This window comes from Dromiciops gliroides, chromosome 2 (genome assembly GCF_019393635.1).
Source record: "Dromiciops gliroides isolate mDroGli1 chromosome 2, mDroGli1.pri, whole genome shotgun sequence".
NCBI lineage: Eukaryota > Metazoa > Chordata > Mammalia > Microbiotheria > Microbiotheriidae > Dromiciops > Dromiciops gliroides.
Window position 1 is genome coordinate 297,530,524 of NC_057862.1, and position 18,282 is coordinate 297,548,805.

Below are 18,282 nucleotides of genomic sequence, written 5' to 3' on the forward strand. Positions count from 1 at the left end.
GTTCAGCTTTGCTGGGTGGGTGACTATTGGTTGCAAATCTAACTGCTTTGCCTTCCAGTATTTCATATTCCAAACCCTCTGGTTCTTTGATGTGGAAACTGCCAAATCCTATGTAACCCTGACTGTAGTTCCATGATATTTGAATTGTTTCTTTTTGGCTGCTTGCAATTCTTTCTTTTTGCTGTGAGCTCTAGAATTTTTCTATGATGTTCCCAGGAGTTTTCATTTTGGGATCTCTTTCAGGCAGTGATCAGAAGATTCTTTCAATTTCTATTTTGCTTTCTAGTTCTAATATAGCAGGACAGTTTTTTTGATAATTTCTTGAAAGATATAATCTAGGTTTGGTTTTTTTTTAACATGGTTTCAGGTAGTACAAAAATTCTTATATTATTTCCCCTGGATCTATTTTCTAGGTCAGTTCTTTTTCAAATGAGAAATTTCATTTTCTTCTACTTTTTTTTACTGTTTTGATTTTGTTTTATCATATCTTGATGTCACATAGTCATCAGTTTGCTCTTATTCAATTCTAATTTTTTTTTTTTTTTTGCAGGGCAATGAGGGTTAAATGACTTGCCCAGGGTCACACAGCTAGTAAGTTAGTGTTCAAGGCCAGATTTTTTTTTTTTTTTTTTAGTGAGGCAATTGGGGTTAAGTGACTTGCCCAGGGTCACACAGCTAGTAAGTGTGTTAAGTGTCTGAGGCCGGATTTGAACTCAGGTACTCCTGACTCCAGGGCCGGTGCTCTATCCACTGCGCCACCTAGCTGCCCCTCAAGGCCAGATTTGAACTCAGGTCCTCCTGAATCCAGGGCCGGTGCTTTATCCACTGCTCCACCTAGCTGCCCCCTCAATTCTAATTTTTAAAAAATAATTTTCTTCATTGAGCTTTTGTACTTCCTTTGCCATTTGGCTAATTCAGTTTTTAGGGCATTATTTTCCCATGCTATAGACTCTTTTTTCATGATTCTTTTGCATTACTCTCATTTCTTTTACCAGTTTTTCTTCTACTTCTCTAATTTGCTTTTTAAAAGCTTTTTTAAGCTTTTCCAGGAATTCTTTCTTGGCCCAAGACCAAATTATATTTTTTCTTTGAGGCTTCCTTCACATGTAGCCATTTTGTCACTATTGTTCTCTTTTCAGTTTATGCCTTGATTTTCCCTATCACTATAGTAACTTTCTTTAGTCAATCTTTTTTGTTTGGTTGGTTTTTTGCTCATTTTCCTGACATTTTTTGTAACTTGGTGTTTTCATGTGAGAGTTGCTGTACTGTTGGGGCTCCAGGTCTTACTTTCACTTTGTGCTTTCACTGGGTTTCAGGGTTTAAGTGCTTACTTTCTTTGCAGGATAGGCTTCCCTTCTCTCTTATACTGGGGGGGGAAGGGGGGGGGTGGATCTGTCCTGTTGGTCTACCCTGGCTATGGTGTTTAGCTGCTGGCCTGTCCCAAGCATAGGGCTTCACTGCTGGGTTGCTGTAGTAACAGAGTCTTTCTGGTGCTTGGCTATGGAGGAGGGATTTTGTTGCTGGTCTGCCCCAGGGTTAGTACTGTGTGGCTAGGTTGCTATAGAAACAGAGTCTCTCTGCTAGAGGCCCCAGGGGTGGGATTTCACTGTTAGCCAGCCTCAGGTCAGCGTTTTCCTACTGATCAGCGGTGGGGTCAAGGTCTCTCTGGAGGCTTGTGCTGAGTGTGGGATCACTGTAGTAGGATCTTACTGCATAGCTCAGAATGCTCACTTGTCTAGGGGGACTGCTGGTGTGCCAGAGGGCAGGCCCTTGCTAGTGGCTTCCCCGAGGCTTAGAGCCTTGCTCAGGCCCTCTGCTGTGAGACTGGCTGCTGCTTCTGCTCTTGGACCCTGCTCACTTCCAACCCCAGTGAGACAGATCTCTCCTGCTAGGCTGTTAAGCTGCTTCCCTGCTCCTGGATCAATTCTGAGGCAGTTTTCCAGTTGTTTGGAAGGGAAATTTGGGAGGGCTTCAGAGGGTTCCTTTCTCACTCTGCCATCTTGGCAACAAAAGTCCCTTCAATAATCTTGAAGTCAGAATAACTATTTAAAAGAAATATAGTTTGTTGTTATTTGGTTGTTTCAATAGTGTCCAAGTCTTTGTGACCCCAGTTGGGATTTTCTTGGCAAACATACTGAAGTGGTTTGCCATTTCCTTCTCTAGCTCATTTTACATATGAGGAAACTGAGGCAAACAGGATGAAATTATTTACCCAGGGTCATACAGCTACTAAGTATGAGGTCAAATTAGAACTGGGGAAGATAAATCTTCATGACACTAGGTCTGGCATTCAATCTATTTCACCACTTAGCTGCCTTTAGTAATCACTATAATAATTGTACAAATGTGCATATACATGCTTATAAATGCTAGAACAAAGCCTGGAGGGACACTCAGTAAATGGGAGGGAGATAGGCGATGATCTGGTGAAGGAGACTTGGTTCAGACAGGTAGGAAATCGAAAAGAGAGAACTGTGACAGGAAAACCCATAAATGAGAGAATGCCCAGGAGGAAAGCCTGGCCAGCAGTATCAAATGCTAAAGACAGTTCAAATGGGATGAGAATTAAAAAAGGGCCACTAGATTTGGCAATTCAAAGATCATTAGCTCCTTTGAAGAGATCAGTTTCAGCTGAATGATAAATTCAGAAGACAAACTGCAGAGGGTTTCTAAGAGTGAGAGAAGAGGAAGTGGAGGTATTGGATTTAGATATATTTTTTTCAAGGAAGAGAGATAGGATGATAACTAACAAAGACAGAAGGACCAAGGAAGTAGGTTTTTGAAGGATAAAGGAGATGTGGATATGTTTGTAAGCAACAGGGAGATTGAAGATTGAAAAAGAAAATGTAGGGATGATAGGACAATCTGCTAGAGAAAATGAGAGGAGATGGGATCCAGGATACATATAGAGGGATTGGCCTTTGCAAAAAGAAGGGCAATTGTGTATGTTGATAAAAAGAAACTTGGAATAGTGGAGCTGAATTTAGAGTCAGAGGGCATAACTTCCATGGGTCTCAGTTTTCTCATTTGTAGCCGCCGAGGTCCCTTCTGTAAGCCTCTGAACCTGATTCTAAGTCTTCCTAAGTATTCCAACACTATTTATTACACCACACTGCCTCTCCTTATCAGTGTAGGTCTCCCAACAGAGGCTAGAAGACCACTTATTGGGAGTATTGTAAAGGACATGCCAGTTTCATCCAAGGGTTAGATCTCGAACACCTTGTCATTGAAAGGAATTCAAATGATGTATTTTATCTTCTAAAGTTTTGGTTTTGTTGGGGAGTTTTTGGCTCCTGATCATGATTTATTCTTCAATAATTTTCAAGTCAAAATCAGTGCTCAGAAGAAATAGTTTGTTCTTGTTATTGTTCAGTTGTTTCAGTTGTGTTTGACTCTTCATAACCCCAATTGGGATTTTCTTGTCAAAGATACTGGAGTAGTTTGTCATTTCTTTCTCCAGCTCATTCTACAGCTGAGGAAACTGAGTCAAACAGGGTTAAGTGATTTACCCAGGGTCATATAGTGTCTGAGGCCATATTTGAACTTTGGAAGATAAGTTTTCACTATTCTAAGCCTGGCAATCTATCCATTAGGTCACCTAGCTATAAAAATCACACTAGTATAATAATTATGTAAATAAGTATACTATGTAAATATGTATGCAAGTAAATGCAAGTGACAATCTCTTGCCATACATGAAGTTGGAAAGGTTTTGAGTACAGTTCAGGCAATGAAACATATGTGTCTCATCCAAGGACCAGACCAGCCAGGTGAGGAAAAATTCATCACCAAAAGCCTGACTTATCAGGTGATGAACTGTTTTCAGCCATAGAATCTGATTTAGGCATAGAACAAGTGAAGTTTGAATTGATAGAAAAGGCCTGGGGTTACTGTTCACCTAGAGTTTAGAAAAACATTTGATGGTCTCATCTTCTTCTTGTGGCAAAGATGGGGATTTTCAGAACAGGATGAATGGCCAGATTCAAAGCGCTGCCAGCCATTAATGATTAAACAACATCTTGGAATAATGTCCCCAGTGGCATGCCCTAGAGACCTGCCCTTGTACCCCTTCTGTTTGGCATTTTCATCAATACCTTGGGGAGAAATATCTAAAGAATGATAATGAAAGTTGGTGATGACACAAAGTTTGCAGGGATGGTTAATGCCATGGATGACCACAGTCGAGATCTCAAATAATTTTGACAGACTAGAAGGTTAGGCCAAATCCAGTAAGAAAAAAGTGAATAGGGTTAAAAATGTCAAGTTTTACACTTGGTTAGAAAACATCTACCTCCTGAGCTCAAAGCACTAAAACAAACAGGCTACAGCATCCAAGCCTAGGAAAGTGATGATGGTCTTATGATCTGTCTTGGTCAGATAACATTTGGAGTGTTAGCTGAGGTTCCAAGTGCTCTGTTTAGAAGGGCAAGTGGGATAACTCAAGCTATAGGAGGACAAGGAGCTAATGAGGTAGAGGGCCTTGGCTCTTTGAGTCAGAGGAACTGGGTTCAAATTCTGGCTCTGGTACTTCTTACCTGTGTGACTTTGGACAAGTCACTTACTCTCCCTTGACGTCAGTTTTCTTATCTGTAAACAAGAAGGCTAATCTGGATGACTTTGGAGGTCCCTTTGAACCTTACATCTGTGACCATGTGTTTGGCCTGAAGAGGAGAAGATTTGGAGGAGGGGTGAGATAGCTCCAAATATTTGAAGGGCTATTATAGGAAAGGGGCTTGATAAAGAACAAGTTACAGAAGCTTCAGGGAGGCAAACTGAGGCTTGTTATCAGGAAAACTTCCTAAAAATTAAAGCTATTTCTAAGTGGAAAGGAGGGCAGCTAGAGGACACAGTAGATAAAGTACCAAGCCTGAAGTCAGGAAGACTAATTTTCTTGAGTTCAAATCCAGCCTCAGACAGTTATTAGCTATGCAGGTCTGGATAAATCACTTAACCCTATTTGCCTTAATTTCCTCAGATGTAAAATGACCTAGAGAAGAAAATGACAAGCCACTCCAATATCTTTGTCAGGAAACACACACACACACACACATGATCAAAGGTATTAGAACAAAAAGAGATCTTGGAGATAATCTATTCCAAGCCCTCTTCCCCTTGTGTTACAGATAAGGAAATTGAGGCCTAAGGGGCTCAGAAAATTTACCTAAGGTCATACAGATACAATAAGTGGCAAGGCTGAAATTTGAACTCAGGTTTTCTCACTCCAAATCCAGTGCTTCTGTCCATTATTACCTAATTGGTGGAGGGTGGGTTCAATTTAAATACCTTAATTAACTCAGGACTTGTAATAATCACTGAGACTCGGTGTAGGATATTTATACGTACAATTGGTCCATATTCTTTGGCCCTGTGGAGCAAAAGGAGAGAGAAAAAGGTTATGTTCAAAAAGAATTCACTCTCTGTGAAATAACTCAGCAGACACCCTGTCAAAATATCTTTCAGAAACAGAAAGAAAAGAGGTTGCTATACCTTAGTTTCCAAACATTACATTTCCTCTGCTATTACAATACTACCAGACTTCATAAGCAATGCTCCAGTCTCTTAGTCATAATTTAATGTTTTGACAAATCCTTATTAAATATCTACTAACTCTAGGACCTGGTACAAGTCTTTTTTCCAATGCTTTATCATGCCCTAGGGATACAATGCTTCGACATACTGGAGCACATAATACTTGGAGAGAGCATAGGACCTGAAGTCAGGAAGACTCATCTTCATGAGTTCAAATCCAGCTTCAGACACTTAGCTAGTTGTGTGATCCTGGGCAAGTCACTTAACCCTGTTTTCTTCAGTTTCCTCATCTATAAAATGAGCTGGAGAAGGAAATGGCAAACCACTCCAGTATCTCTGCCAAGAAAATCCCAAATGGGATCACAAAGAGTCAAACACAATGGAAAATTACTGAACAACAACATACAATTCAGCAAGAAGCTATTATACTAGGGGGCAGGTAGGTGGCCCAGTGGATAAAGCACAAGCCCTGGATTCAGGAGGACCTGAGTTCAAATATGACCTCAGACACTTGACACTAACTAGCTGTGTGACCCTGGGCAAGTCATTTAACCCTCATTGCCCAGCAAAAAAAGAAGAAGAAGAAGAAGAAGAAGAAGAAGAAGAAGAAGAAGAAGAAGAAGAAGAAGAAGAAGAAGAAGAAGAAGAAGCAATTATACTAAACTCCTACAAAGAAAATGAAACAACTCCGGTATTCAAGGAGCTTTTATTCTATTGAGGGAGACGACACATACATATATGTTTCTATGTATGTACAAAAGCATAAGTATGTACAGAATATGCATAAGGTAAGTGGGGAGAACCAAGGGTGAGGTGGGGATGGGGCAAAATCAGGAAGGGCCTTCGTGGGCAAGGTGGTACTTGAACTGAGCCTTGCAGAAGCTAGGGATCCTAGGAGGCAGAGGAAAGAGAAGAATACATTGCAGACTTAAGGGATTGCCTTACAGGGAATATTACCAAGTTTGAAAGGCTTCAAAGAATAGATCCAGGGACAGGAGAGAGCAAGTCTATAATCTAAGAACCAGACTAAGTGCAGAGAGGCTCAATAACAGAATTCTGGCTGCTAGGCGATAGATTTTATTTTGGTTATCACAGCTCATAATGATCATCAACCAAGAAAAAGAGGCTACAATCTGCATCAGCGGATAATATGTATCCATGAATGAAAGCACAATTCTTTTGCAATATCAAATTAATTGGTATATAATATCATATAATTGATGTCTAATATATTGATATCTAATAAAAAAATTTTAAGTTTGGAACAAATCTTGTCACAGAATCCCACTTAAAACACCTCAGTAAATAAAAAAAAAAAGTCTAATGCCAAGGTGATGAAATTAGAATAATATATTTAGAACCAGAAGAGATCTCCATAGTCATCTAATCCAACAACCTCTTTGTTTTACAGTTAAGGGAATTGAAGCACAAAGATGTTAAGTCATACCAGTAATAAGTGGTAGAGTCAGGACAAGAACCCAGGGCCTTGCCCTTCAAACCCAGCCCTCTTCCCTCTGTACCATAGTACATCACACTCATATTCTTCCTACTGCCTCCCTCCAGGGAGGACTTCTGTGGTGGTGGTGACAGCACAAGTCTGTCAATTACCATACTCAATATTTTGTTGTACTGATACAAGACACCCCCACATATGAGGTACTAAAAAAGAGGTCCTCAGTGAATGGTAACTTCTTCCCTGTACATATAGCACACTTTAGGGTCAGATATCTTAAGAGTTAAATCAGAGATTCAACAACAAAGTTTATGACCTTCATCTTTGCAATCTCTCATAACCACCTCTGTGGGAGAGAGTTTCTCAAAATTCAGTCAAAAACATGAACAGCTTGTGTTTACCTTTTTGTTTTAATTTATTTTTCTCAATTATATGTTTGTTTGTTTGTTTGGGGTTTTTTGGTGAGGCAATTGGGGTTAAGTGACTTGCCCAGGGTCACACAGCTAGTATGTGTTAAGTGTCTGAGGCTGGATTTGAACTCAGGTACTCCTGAATCCAGGGCTGGTGCTCTATCCACTGCGCCACCTAGCTGCCCCTCAATTATATGTTAAAAATATTTTAAACATTTTTTTTTTAATTTTGAGTTCCAAATTCTCTCCACCCTTTCCTCTCCTTTCCCCTCTCCTTGAGAACCAAGCAATTTGATATAGATCATCCATGTGAAGCCATGCAAAACATCTTTCCATATTAGTCATGTAAGTATATGCTTATCTTTATGTGAATAAACCCAGACAGCCTTGGCTTGAATTAGACTCTCACACTCTCCCATCGTTACTCCCTCAACAAATCAAAATGCTCAAAAATGTCTAAATATGTATGGAACTGCAAATTAAGGTATCAGTTAACACCTTGCTTGCTTGCCCACCAATCATTATCCTTGGTGAAAATTACAGAGAAAATAGGCTTGAGGTTTTGAAAAACTTCCTAACAATTAGACCTACCCTAAGGTAGAGTTGGTGGCGTTGGGAGAAAATGGACTCTCTCCTACTGGACTTTGGCAAACAAAGACTAAGGGGGAAAGGAGGGGAATTGACAGGTGGTAGTGGTGGTGGTTGAGCTGTTTTAGTGGAGTCCAGCTCTCCGTGACCCCATTTGGGGTTTTCTTTGGAAAGATACTAAAGTGGTTTGCCATTCCTTCTCCAGCTCATTTTGTAGATGAAGAATAAGTATTCTTGGTCAAAGAAGGTTGGATTAGTTGGCTTTTGAGGTTCCTTCTAAGACTGAGACTCTGTAATTCTTTTTAAAGGTTGTATAAAAGAAATCTATAGAAGCAGTAAAGATTTAGTCCAGTAAAGATAGGGACATGCAAAGTCAGGGAGGAGTCCAGCCCTTTAACATGTATCCCAGCAAAGATCTAAAAAATGCATCAAATCAAATAATGTTCAAGAAATCCAAATAGGAGCAATAGTAAGCCCTGGCATCCATCCCAGATGGTACAAAAAAGATGAGAAGGTGGCAAACACTGGAAAAGGGGGGCCACTAGGGAATCCAGCACATACCCAGGTATATAGGGAGAAAGCCTGCTGAAGTTTGGGCAAGGCTCACTCCAAGAGAACCCAAAGCCTGCAGCACTGTTCCAGGAGAACTCAGGGTAGGGAAGAGGAAGAAATCCCAGGTATAGCTGTCATGGAGGTTTTGGGAGGCAGGGGAATCTGAAACCCACAGCTCTTTGCCATTGTATAGGAGCTAAGAACCAGTAATCCTCTGATTGGGAAGCCACAGAAAGGTCAAAAATCCACAGAGCCTTCTACTGAGGATGCCACAGAGGGGCATTAACCTGCCAGGGCTCTTAGCATAGACACACTGGAGGAGGTGAAATCCAGTAATAGGAGCCCAGAAAATTGAGGTCAGGAACAGAGAGCCTGACTGCCTCATCCAAGACTGCAGGAGGGAGGTAGATCCTGGCCCTGGTGCCAAATCCCAAATTAGGAACTTTAGAGCTATGAGCAAACAGAAGGCACTATCAAAAAATATTATGGGTAAAGTGTCAGAGTGAGTGAGATGAGAATAATTACAAAAAGTAGAAACAGAGCCTTGAAAGAAAAAATATATTTTGAGCACAAGGACTACAAGGACACTTGGGAGAAATTAAATAAGGGGGGGGGAGTAAAAAAAAAAAAAGGCTCCACAGGGGAAGATTGGAAGAAGAAAAAGTATAGAACAAAAGTTAGAAAACTTTACATAAATAGGCTCCCTGAAAATTAAAATAGAGCAAACGAAATTCAAAGAACCCAGAATACAAAAAATATTGGAACAGTCAAAAGATTGTAAAATTGAGTGTGAGCTCCTTGAGGGCAAGGACTGTTTTTTGCCTCTTTTTGCATTCCCAGCATTTAGCACAGTGCCTGGCAAAGAGGAGGCTCTTAATAAATATTCATTGACTGACTGACTAAAAATAGAAGAAAATATGTTATCCATCAAAAATAACTCACCTAAAAAACAAGTCAAGGAGAGAATCATCAGATTCCCAAGCAAAAAAGTCCCTGCGTTTGTCTTGGCAGGTAGACTCCCAAGTATTTTATATTGTTTACAGTTATTTTAAATGATTTCTTTTTCTATCTCTTGCTACTGGGCTTTGTTGTTTATATAAAGAAATGATCATTTATGTGGATTTATATTCATATCCTGCAACTTTGCTAAAGTTGTTAATTATTTCAAGTAGTTTTTAAACTGATTCTCTAGGATTCTCTAAGTATGCTATCATATCATCTGCAAAGAGTGATAATGAAATTCTATTAATTAGGTTCACTATAAATTTAGGCTATATAACCTCAAGATGATGGGGCCGCTAGGTGGCATACAGTGTCAGGCCTGAAGTATGGAAGAGTCATCTTCATGAGTTCAAATCCAGCTTCAGACCTTACTAGCTGTGTGACCCTGAGTAAGTCACTTAGCCCTCATTGTTCCACAAAAAAAGTACCAAAAGTTAAATGAATGTTTATACACAATCTAAGAACCATTAGTCTTAGTATTCTCTCCCATCACTCTTGATATTACCATCAACATTGACATCAATATTGATGTAACCACCAGTAGCTACAGAAACAGTTTTGCAGTTTTACATTTTGTGGTTCTTCTTTGGCCCCAAAATGAATCATCTTGTGGCCAACCTACTGGTGGATAGAAGACAGAGACTATTGTCAAGAATTTTCCTGAACCAGCCATAACCCAGGGTCATTTGTACCAGCAAGAGCCATCCAAAGAGGGCTTATGTGGAAATATTTAAAGGAAATAGAATTAGTTAAACACACACACACATACACACTACACCACTCAAATTAGAACTCACCATTCCAAAAACACAGCATGTTGAATTTTACCGTCCTTTTTTGCTCTTATGAGGTAATATATGTGTCCAAATAAAAAACTGGAAAAAAAAATCGGAGTTGACTAGAAATTGAAGTCAGAGATACAAAGAAAATATCCATTTCTTTGCCCTTTATAATCATTGTAATTCCACCAATAAATTATCAGTCATATGGACCAAATAAAACACCATTGTAAACGTTTCTGTACTCTCTGGGTTTCAATTAATTACTTTATGATATTCAGTGGGTGGGGAAAATTTCAAAAGAACATCCCAGCTTCCTCTCGGCCAAAGGTGTTTCTGAGTGTGAAAATCAGGGTTTCAGTGATTGTTCTGTTGATTTTTCTAGACTTCGAGAAAATGTAAATAATATAGATTAGATGTAAAAGTTTGTGCACATACATTTTCCTCCCTCCATGAGGCTGGTGGTTCACCATTTACCAGCATACCTCTATATTGATCGACATATAAATATTGCTTGAGCTCAATAGTGCAGTAGTCGAGTTTAGAAATGAAGTCTTCACCAGACCGGAAGTTAATGAATAATAAAGAAGATAATGATCCGAATGGTGATAATAATAAGAGATGATGTTTATATAGCGCTTTTAAAGTTTGCAAAATACTTATGGCATTTGATACTCACTACGCTCCGGCTCTTTGCCCCAAACTAGCCCTGCCTCACCTCCACCTCACCTGGCTCTGGGTGGCCCAGGGATGTGATCATAGCGCAGATGGACGTAGTGCACATAGGCGCAGTAGAAACCGAAAACAACCAGGAGCCCGCAGAATAAGAGGAAGAGGCAGGACAGGCACAGACCGCTAGCCACCAGCGCCATCACCCCACTATGCCCTTTCAAAAGTCTCACTCAGAGCGGGCCTGCAAAGCTCCTCCGACTCTTTTCATCAGCGCTTGCACCTCCCAATCTCCGCCCCAATCCCCACCTCCGGTCTCCATCCTTCCCCTCCCCTTCCCACGATCCTGCTGTTCTCTGGCTCCCTACCCAGTCTGGAGGCAGGTCCTTCTAGCCCCACCCCCCTCACCCTTGGGTCTCTGCCCCATGCCCTCCATTCTTCCTTCCTACCTCTCTGCTCACTCCTCACCAGTCACAGCCGCGTCTGCCCGTCATCATTCTCCAGTAATACATCTCAGCCGCATTTCCATCCCACCCTCTTCCGCGTCCAATTCCTAACCTCCATCCTTCCCTGTCCCTTCTCTAAATCTGTCCCCCATCTCTCCATGCCTGCTCAGTCTCGATCCTCTTTTCGGTCCCGCTCAGTAACCCACCCTCCACACTTCCTCCAGGTTTCCCTGCAACCAGTATGTAGGTAACCTAGGCCTAACCTGTATGTAAGAAAGGCTGGGTCCTCCAGTGGCTTCGAAACAAGACTCGCCCTTATCAGTTTAAATCCAGCCCCAGACAGCTTACTAGATGTGTGACCCTGGGCAAGTTGTTTCAATTCCTCATCTGTAAAAGGAAAAGGAGATGGGGTCACAAAGCGTGTGAAACTGAACAACAGCCCGTTGTTCTTCTGGTCCGGTCTGTGTCCTCTGCAAGTCTCCCTTCCCCTATTAGTACCACTCTTTCATTCCTTCCCCTCTCCACCTCTTCTCAGCTACTTCCCCTTCTAGTTAGTCAGTCAATAAACATTGATTAAGGCAGTCACTGTGCTAAGGAATGGGGATACATAGAAAGACAAGTGTCTGCTCAAAATTAGCTCACAGTCTAATGAGGGATACAACATGCAAATAACTATGTATAAACAAGCTATATACAGAATAATTTTTTTTGAGGCAGTTGGAGTTAAGTGACTTGCCCAGGGTCACACAGCTAGTAAGTGTCAAGTATCTGAGGCCGAATTTGAACTCAGGTTCTCTTGACTCCAGAGCTGGTGCTCTATCCACTGCACCACCTGGCTGTCCCACATACAGAATAAATTTGAAATCACCAGAGAGAATGGACTAGGATTAAAGGTGTCAGATTCTGTACAAAAACTCAGACTAACTAGGTGATCAGTAAATAAATGAAGGCATTTATTCAGGGTTGAAGAATTGCAATTTGGGAAAACTGCTGACTTAATCAGACAAGGTTCCCCCAGGGAGAAAGGAGATTTTTATAGGGTTTACTCACAGGAAATAGGAGGGAGTATTGCTGGGATATATAGAACAGGAAAGAATGTTTCAAAAAGTGTCCTTGCGATTATCTGTCCAGGAGCAGGTGTAGTTAGAAACTGCTGAAATGTGTGGGAGACTTCTTGGGGGCAGTTAAATTAATTGGGGGGTGTGGTTAGAAATTGCTGATCAAAACAGGGTAGAGGTCCAGAAATTCAAAGGGCTGACAAGGGGAAATGGGAAAGGCTTTATGTAGAAGGTGGGATTTTGTTGTTTGTCCTTCATTCTCGAAGAGGACCATGACATCTGGAGGTGGCATTTTAACTGGGACTTGAAGGAAGCAAGGAAAAGTAGGAGAAAGAGATGAAAAGGAAGAGAATTGCAGGCATAGGGCTCAGCCAGTGAAAATGCATGGAGTCTGGGGCAGCTGGGTGGCCCAGTGGGTAGAGCACCAGCCATGGAGTCAGGAGGACCTGAGTTCAAATCTAACCTCAGACACTTAACACTTACTAGCTGTGTGACTCTGGGCAAGTCGCTTAACCCCAATTGCCTCACAAAAAAAAACCAAAACAAAACAAAAAATGAAATGCATGGAGTCTGGAGATGGAATTTCTTGTCCAGGGAACAAGAAGGCTAATGTCACTGGATCACAGAGTACATGCCGTAAGAAGATTGAGGTGAGGGGGCAAGGGTAGGGGTAGAGGTAGGAATGATAGGTCATGAAGGGATTTGCAAGTCATAGGATTTTATATTTTTATATGATACATAATATATTTTTATATAATATGGCATGTTATATGTTATAGAATTTTAATAAACCTATTATGCTATATAATAACCAAAACTATAACATAATGTAACGATTGGAATAACGCCACCTGCTGGATACTTACTGTAGAAGAGTTCTGCCCATGAAGGGAAGGTCTTTGAGGGCAAGACCAGGAGTCAGGAAGTGATGCGGGCTAGTGGGAGGAGGAAGGAAGAGACTGGCGCTCAGTCTCGCGCCTCTTTCCTTTGGACTCTGGCGGAGAGCGGAGCTAGAAATGTGCTCTCCCTTTAATAGATAGGAATCTAGGCCTTTTCTTCTCTCTTTATCAAATTCTTATTCTCCTTAATAAACGCTTAAAAGTCTAACTCTTGCTAAAGCTTATAATTTATTGGCGACCACTCATTAAATATTTTAGACAGACTAGCTAGAATTTTAGCCCTTAACAGATGGCTGACCACGAAGAGGAAAGCTAACCCTCAGTCTTCTTCTGATCTTCTAGTTGGGTAAGAAATTTCCCCTCCCTCTCCCTTTAACTGCTAAGTACTGGTGTACTGGCTGTGTTTTCCTTTAAATTTTTTCAAATGGACCTTTTAAACTCCCTAATTACCCTATTTTTGATTTTAGTCTGTTTAACCAGACAAATGGGAGATAAGATCATGTTAATGCTTTGTTTTTGTGGATTTTCTATTTTTCTTTTTATTTTTGTTAAAAGAGCCAGCAACTTACTCACACAAGGAAATATCTCTCCCTCTCCCAACCATGCTTTTTCAGAGAAACCTGAAGAGATTCCCGCAGCTTTTCCCAGTTCTAACAGTAATTGTTGCTTTAATTTTGCATGCCTGGAGGCAATGACCCACCCTCTAGAAGCTTTTAATCCCCTAGCACCTGGAGGCAAAGTGGGGGAAGAGGAATCCAGGCCTGAGTTCAAAATCAAGTCTGATTCAAATTGCTCTGGTCCCTCCCCTCCTCTCCAGACCCCACCCTCTACTCCTCCTATGGCCAAGCCCATAGCTTCCCCTGCCTGGGAAGTCCAGAGATCTGATGCGCATGCTCACCTTTTTCTAACTACATTTGCAGCTTCAGGCTCAGCCCTTCCCCGGCCTGGCTGTGCTTCTGAGACAACCTTAGAAAACCCTTTAAATTCCAGATATACTCGTTTTGTTCATAATTTTGCTAACCTGCTTTTGTCTTTAATTAGTAATCTTATAAAGCATTTGTATGGTGAAAAGACTGACAGACAATATAGAGGGGTTAAAGAAGAAAAACTTAAGCTGAATGAGAATGACAATCATCACCATAGTTCAAGACTCCGCTTCTTTTGCCATGGAAGTATATATATTTTACAGAAATGTAGAAGTAAACAGCAAGGTATTGATATGAGTAGTGGGGATTTTAGATATCGGAATCAAAAGTGTTCTGAATTCACTCAGAGTAATAGTATCAGTTCAGAGGTTACATAGGATTTCTGTGCTATTATATATACATTTTGAAATTAATGGTATGGGTTTATTTTCATAGAGATTTTCATGCTTTTGAGATTGTGTCTTATACTTAGTTTCTAAAACAAGGAGAATATTTGTAAAAGCTTTTTATAGTCATGTGATCAAGTTTATATTTTATAATACTCTTATTGATATTAAGTTCATATTCATTTAGATTTCCTTAGTTTGAATTTCACTGTATTTTATTGTTCCATGTGTATTTTCTTCTATTCATTTGTCTATCTAATTTTGAAACATTGCAAGATGGTTTTGATTTTATTATACAATATTAATTCTAGGAGTATTGTGCTCCCATATTCTGAGTTGTTTGTTTTTGTTATTTTTTCTCAACTGATTATTTGATCAAACTCTTTAAAGCATTTCCCTGGCAAATTGTTTGCCATGGCAAGTGTAAATTGATTCTAGAAGTATTATTTTTGATAAGCATATTCCAAAAAAAAAAAAAAAAAAGAGGGGAACATTTGTAAAAGTTTTCTTTGAGATTGTGTTGTGCTTTAACTTGTATTTAAATATGTTCAGATTTTTCAAAAAAGTAATTGTATACTAAGTTAAAAAAAGGGGTATTATTTGAAATTGTTGCATAATTATATATTGTGTTCTGAGTCAAGATGTATTCACATTTTTTGCAATCATTTATTATCCTCAATTTTTAAATCCATATGAGACTTGGATTATGGGAACTTATCATTTAAGACACTAATTACCTTTATTCTGAGTTATCAGATGCCAGTTGGCCAAGGTGCCATCCAATCACAAGAGGAATACATGCAAGAGCAGACACTGAATTGTCACATGAGGGGAGACATGCATGAAGTCAAGGTATGGCCGAGAGAACGGCTTTTGACAAATGTTGAGGTTGGATTCTCTTGGTTTAATATTTTATTTTATTTTTCCCCACAATATTGTACAGATAGCTGGAAGTATTCATCCCACCCATCTCACTTCTACACCTGGCTTCTATGCTCCCTCCTATATGCCTGATGCCATGGACATCTTAATCCCATGGATCTGATTAAGTCTGACTCAGTTTCCTCCAATATGTTCGGTGGCATGGACGTATATTCCATCCACCTATTTTAAGCCTGGCATACTGTATGGGCAGTATATATTGCTCAAGTGTGGGAATGCTCATATCCCATCATTTCTCTGTTCTTTTATGGTAACTTCCATAATTATCTCAGGTGTCATGATAAATACAGTGTTGAATTTGGCCTTGACACCTGTTACCAATTATATTAGATTTTCTAATTTCTCATAATGACATGAGGATAATTAGGCAGATGATGCAAAAAGTGATGAAACAAAGATAAAAATTATTTTTAAAAATTAATATCGCAGCAATTGTCTTCTCAATTACCCTCCATAAAGGGGGACTATAATAATAATATAATTTTAAAGAATGGTTCAATTTTTGTTTTATTATATGTTTCATGTGTAACAACTAAGATTCTGAATTCCCTTAGACATGTTTTTGAGAACTTTCATTGTTTGATTTGATTATTGACAAAGCTATTTTAAAGTTGTGTTAAGCTCAATTTTGTAGGAAATTTTCCTGGCTGATTACCAGCATCCACACATCAACCCCTGAAAAGACTTCCATTCCACGACTACACCTAGAGGACATCTAAGAAAAGACTTTCAGAGACTTTAAATGAACAGTTTTGATTTGTTGTTTTTGTTGTTTTTTTCTCTTTCTGTTATAATATACACCATCTGTAACATGTATTCTCTGCAGAGGCCCTCCCTTTGCAAGACTAATGTCAAAGCGGCGGTTCATGAGGACAAAAAAAAAAAATCGCCCCTCTGGACAAAACTTTCCTCTCTTCCTTTTCTATATTGTTGTTCACATATTATTAGTTAGCAATAGTTATTATATTCTTTTTACTGTTCCGTCAAGGAAACATTTTGTTTCTTGAGGAACAACAGGGGGGACTGTAACGATTGGAATAACGCCACCTGCTGGATACTTACTGTAGAAGAGTTCTGCCCATGAAGGGAAGGTCTTTGAGGGCAAGACCAGGAGTCAGGAAGTGATGCGGGCTAGTGGGAGGAGGAAGGAAGAGACTGGCGCTCAGTCTCGCGCCTCTTTCCTTTGGACTCTGGCGGAGAGCGGAGCTAGAAATGTGCTCTCCCTTTAATAGATAGGAATCTAGGCCTTTTCTTCTCTCTTTATCAAATTCTTATTCTCCTTAATAAACGCTTAAAAGTCTAACTCTTGCTAAAGCTTATAATTTATTGGCGACCACTCATTAAATATTTTAGACAGACTAGCTAGAATTTTAGCCCTTAACAATAATCATATAATAAATCTATAATATATGAATGTGTGATTAATATATAATGTGATCACATAAAAATAAATAAATGAAAATAATATGATTGTATAATATGTGATTATATAAGAGATAAGTATACGTTTATATTATAATGTATAATATATAAATAAAATATATTTTTTGTTACATCACATGTATTTAAATTTATATATTTTTGTGTACTGATACTGATTGCCACTGGAGTTTATTGAATGGCGATAGGGGGTAAGTAACATAGTTATACCTCACCTTTAGGAAGATCACTTTGACAGCTAAGTGGAGGATGGATTGGAGGGAGGAGAGACTTGAGGCAGGCAGACCCACCAGTAGATTACTATACTTCACCCCTGTCTCCAACAGGGAACTGCCTCCTACCTCTGAAAAAAAAAATCACTGCCATGTCTATGAGCCCTTTATCTGACTAAAGTCTCTCAACCCTTGGCCTACCATATCCATACTCACTCCCCCAAAGAATTCAGACTTTCAATCGGATGACACCTCAAGGGCCTTAGATAATCACTAAATGGGAAGGGTTGTACCCAGAGCAATTCTGAGTTCTACCCAGAATTGTAAAAGAGACCAACGCAGAGCTTAGCTTGGGATATTATACCCTCTGTAGCAATAACCTTGACCAAATTATTTGAGCTCTGTGAGGCTGTATTTTTTTTTCCAGGAAATCTCATATGGTTGTAGGGATTCATTGAGCTAATGGATGTGACAGAACTTTGAAAAGTTATTGATGATCCACAGTTAACAGCAAAGGGATACATGACATAATTATAAAGGTTATGTCATAAATGAATTAGAGAAGGGAAAGAGATACTTTTCACAACTGTAGGATAGAGATGATCAAACAGGATGTAGAGATAATCATAAAAGAAACAAAGGGGAAGGCAATTTCAATTACATAAAATTGAAAAAGTTTTAGCATGTTATCTTACCAGAGAAATCTGCTGCAGACACTTCTTCCTCTAGTTAATAGTTTCACTAATTCTAACAGCAGAATTAGGGAAATTAACTGGGTGTGGTCAGGTGAATCTTTGCAGCAGATTTCTCTGATTAAAAAGTGATACCCAAGATATGTAAGGAATTGAAATAAATATGTCTTCATACAAATATATTCCTTAAGAGAGAAATAGTTAAAGGATATGAATGGGCAGTTCTCAAAAGAAGAAATGGAAGTGTGGTGCAGTCTCCCATTTCCCAACTCTTACTGACCTGGCTGGTTGGGTCGCCA

At 39.6% G+C, this 18,282-nt stretch overlaps 1 protein-coding gene across 2 annotated transcripts in view; it reads right to left on the reverse strand.

The window, feature by feature from the left end:
• Nucleotides 1-11,272, reverse strand: part of LOC122741711 (cholesterol 24-hydroxylase) — a 46,170-nt gene extending 34,898 nt beyond the window's left edge. The window contains exons 1-3 of one of the 2 annotated variants that reach the window (XM_043985437.1): nucleotides 11,043-11,272; nucleotides 10,332-10,409; nucleotides 5,284-5,365 (exon numbers count right to left, since the gene is read on the reverse strand). In XM_043985437.1, coding sequence (XP_043841372.1) covers nucleotides 5,284-5,365; nucleotides 10,332-10,409; nucleotides 11,043-11,185 — 303 coding nt within the window. In that variant the 5' untranslated portion in view covers nucleotides 11,186-11,272. The remainder of the gene's footprint in view (nucleotides 1-5,283; nucleotides 5,366-10,331; nucleotides 10,410-11,042) is intronic. The other variant, XM_043985438.1, reaches the window with a different exon arrangement.
• Between the last annotated feature and the right edge of the window lie 7,010 nt (nucleotides 11,273-18,282).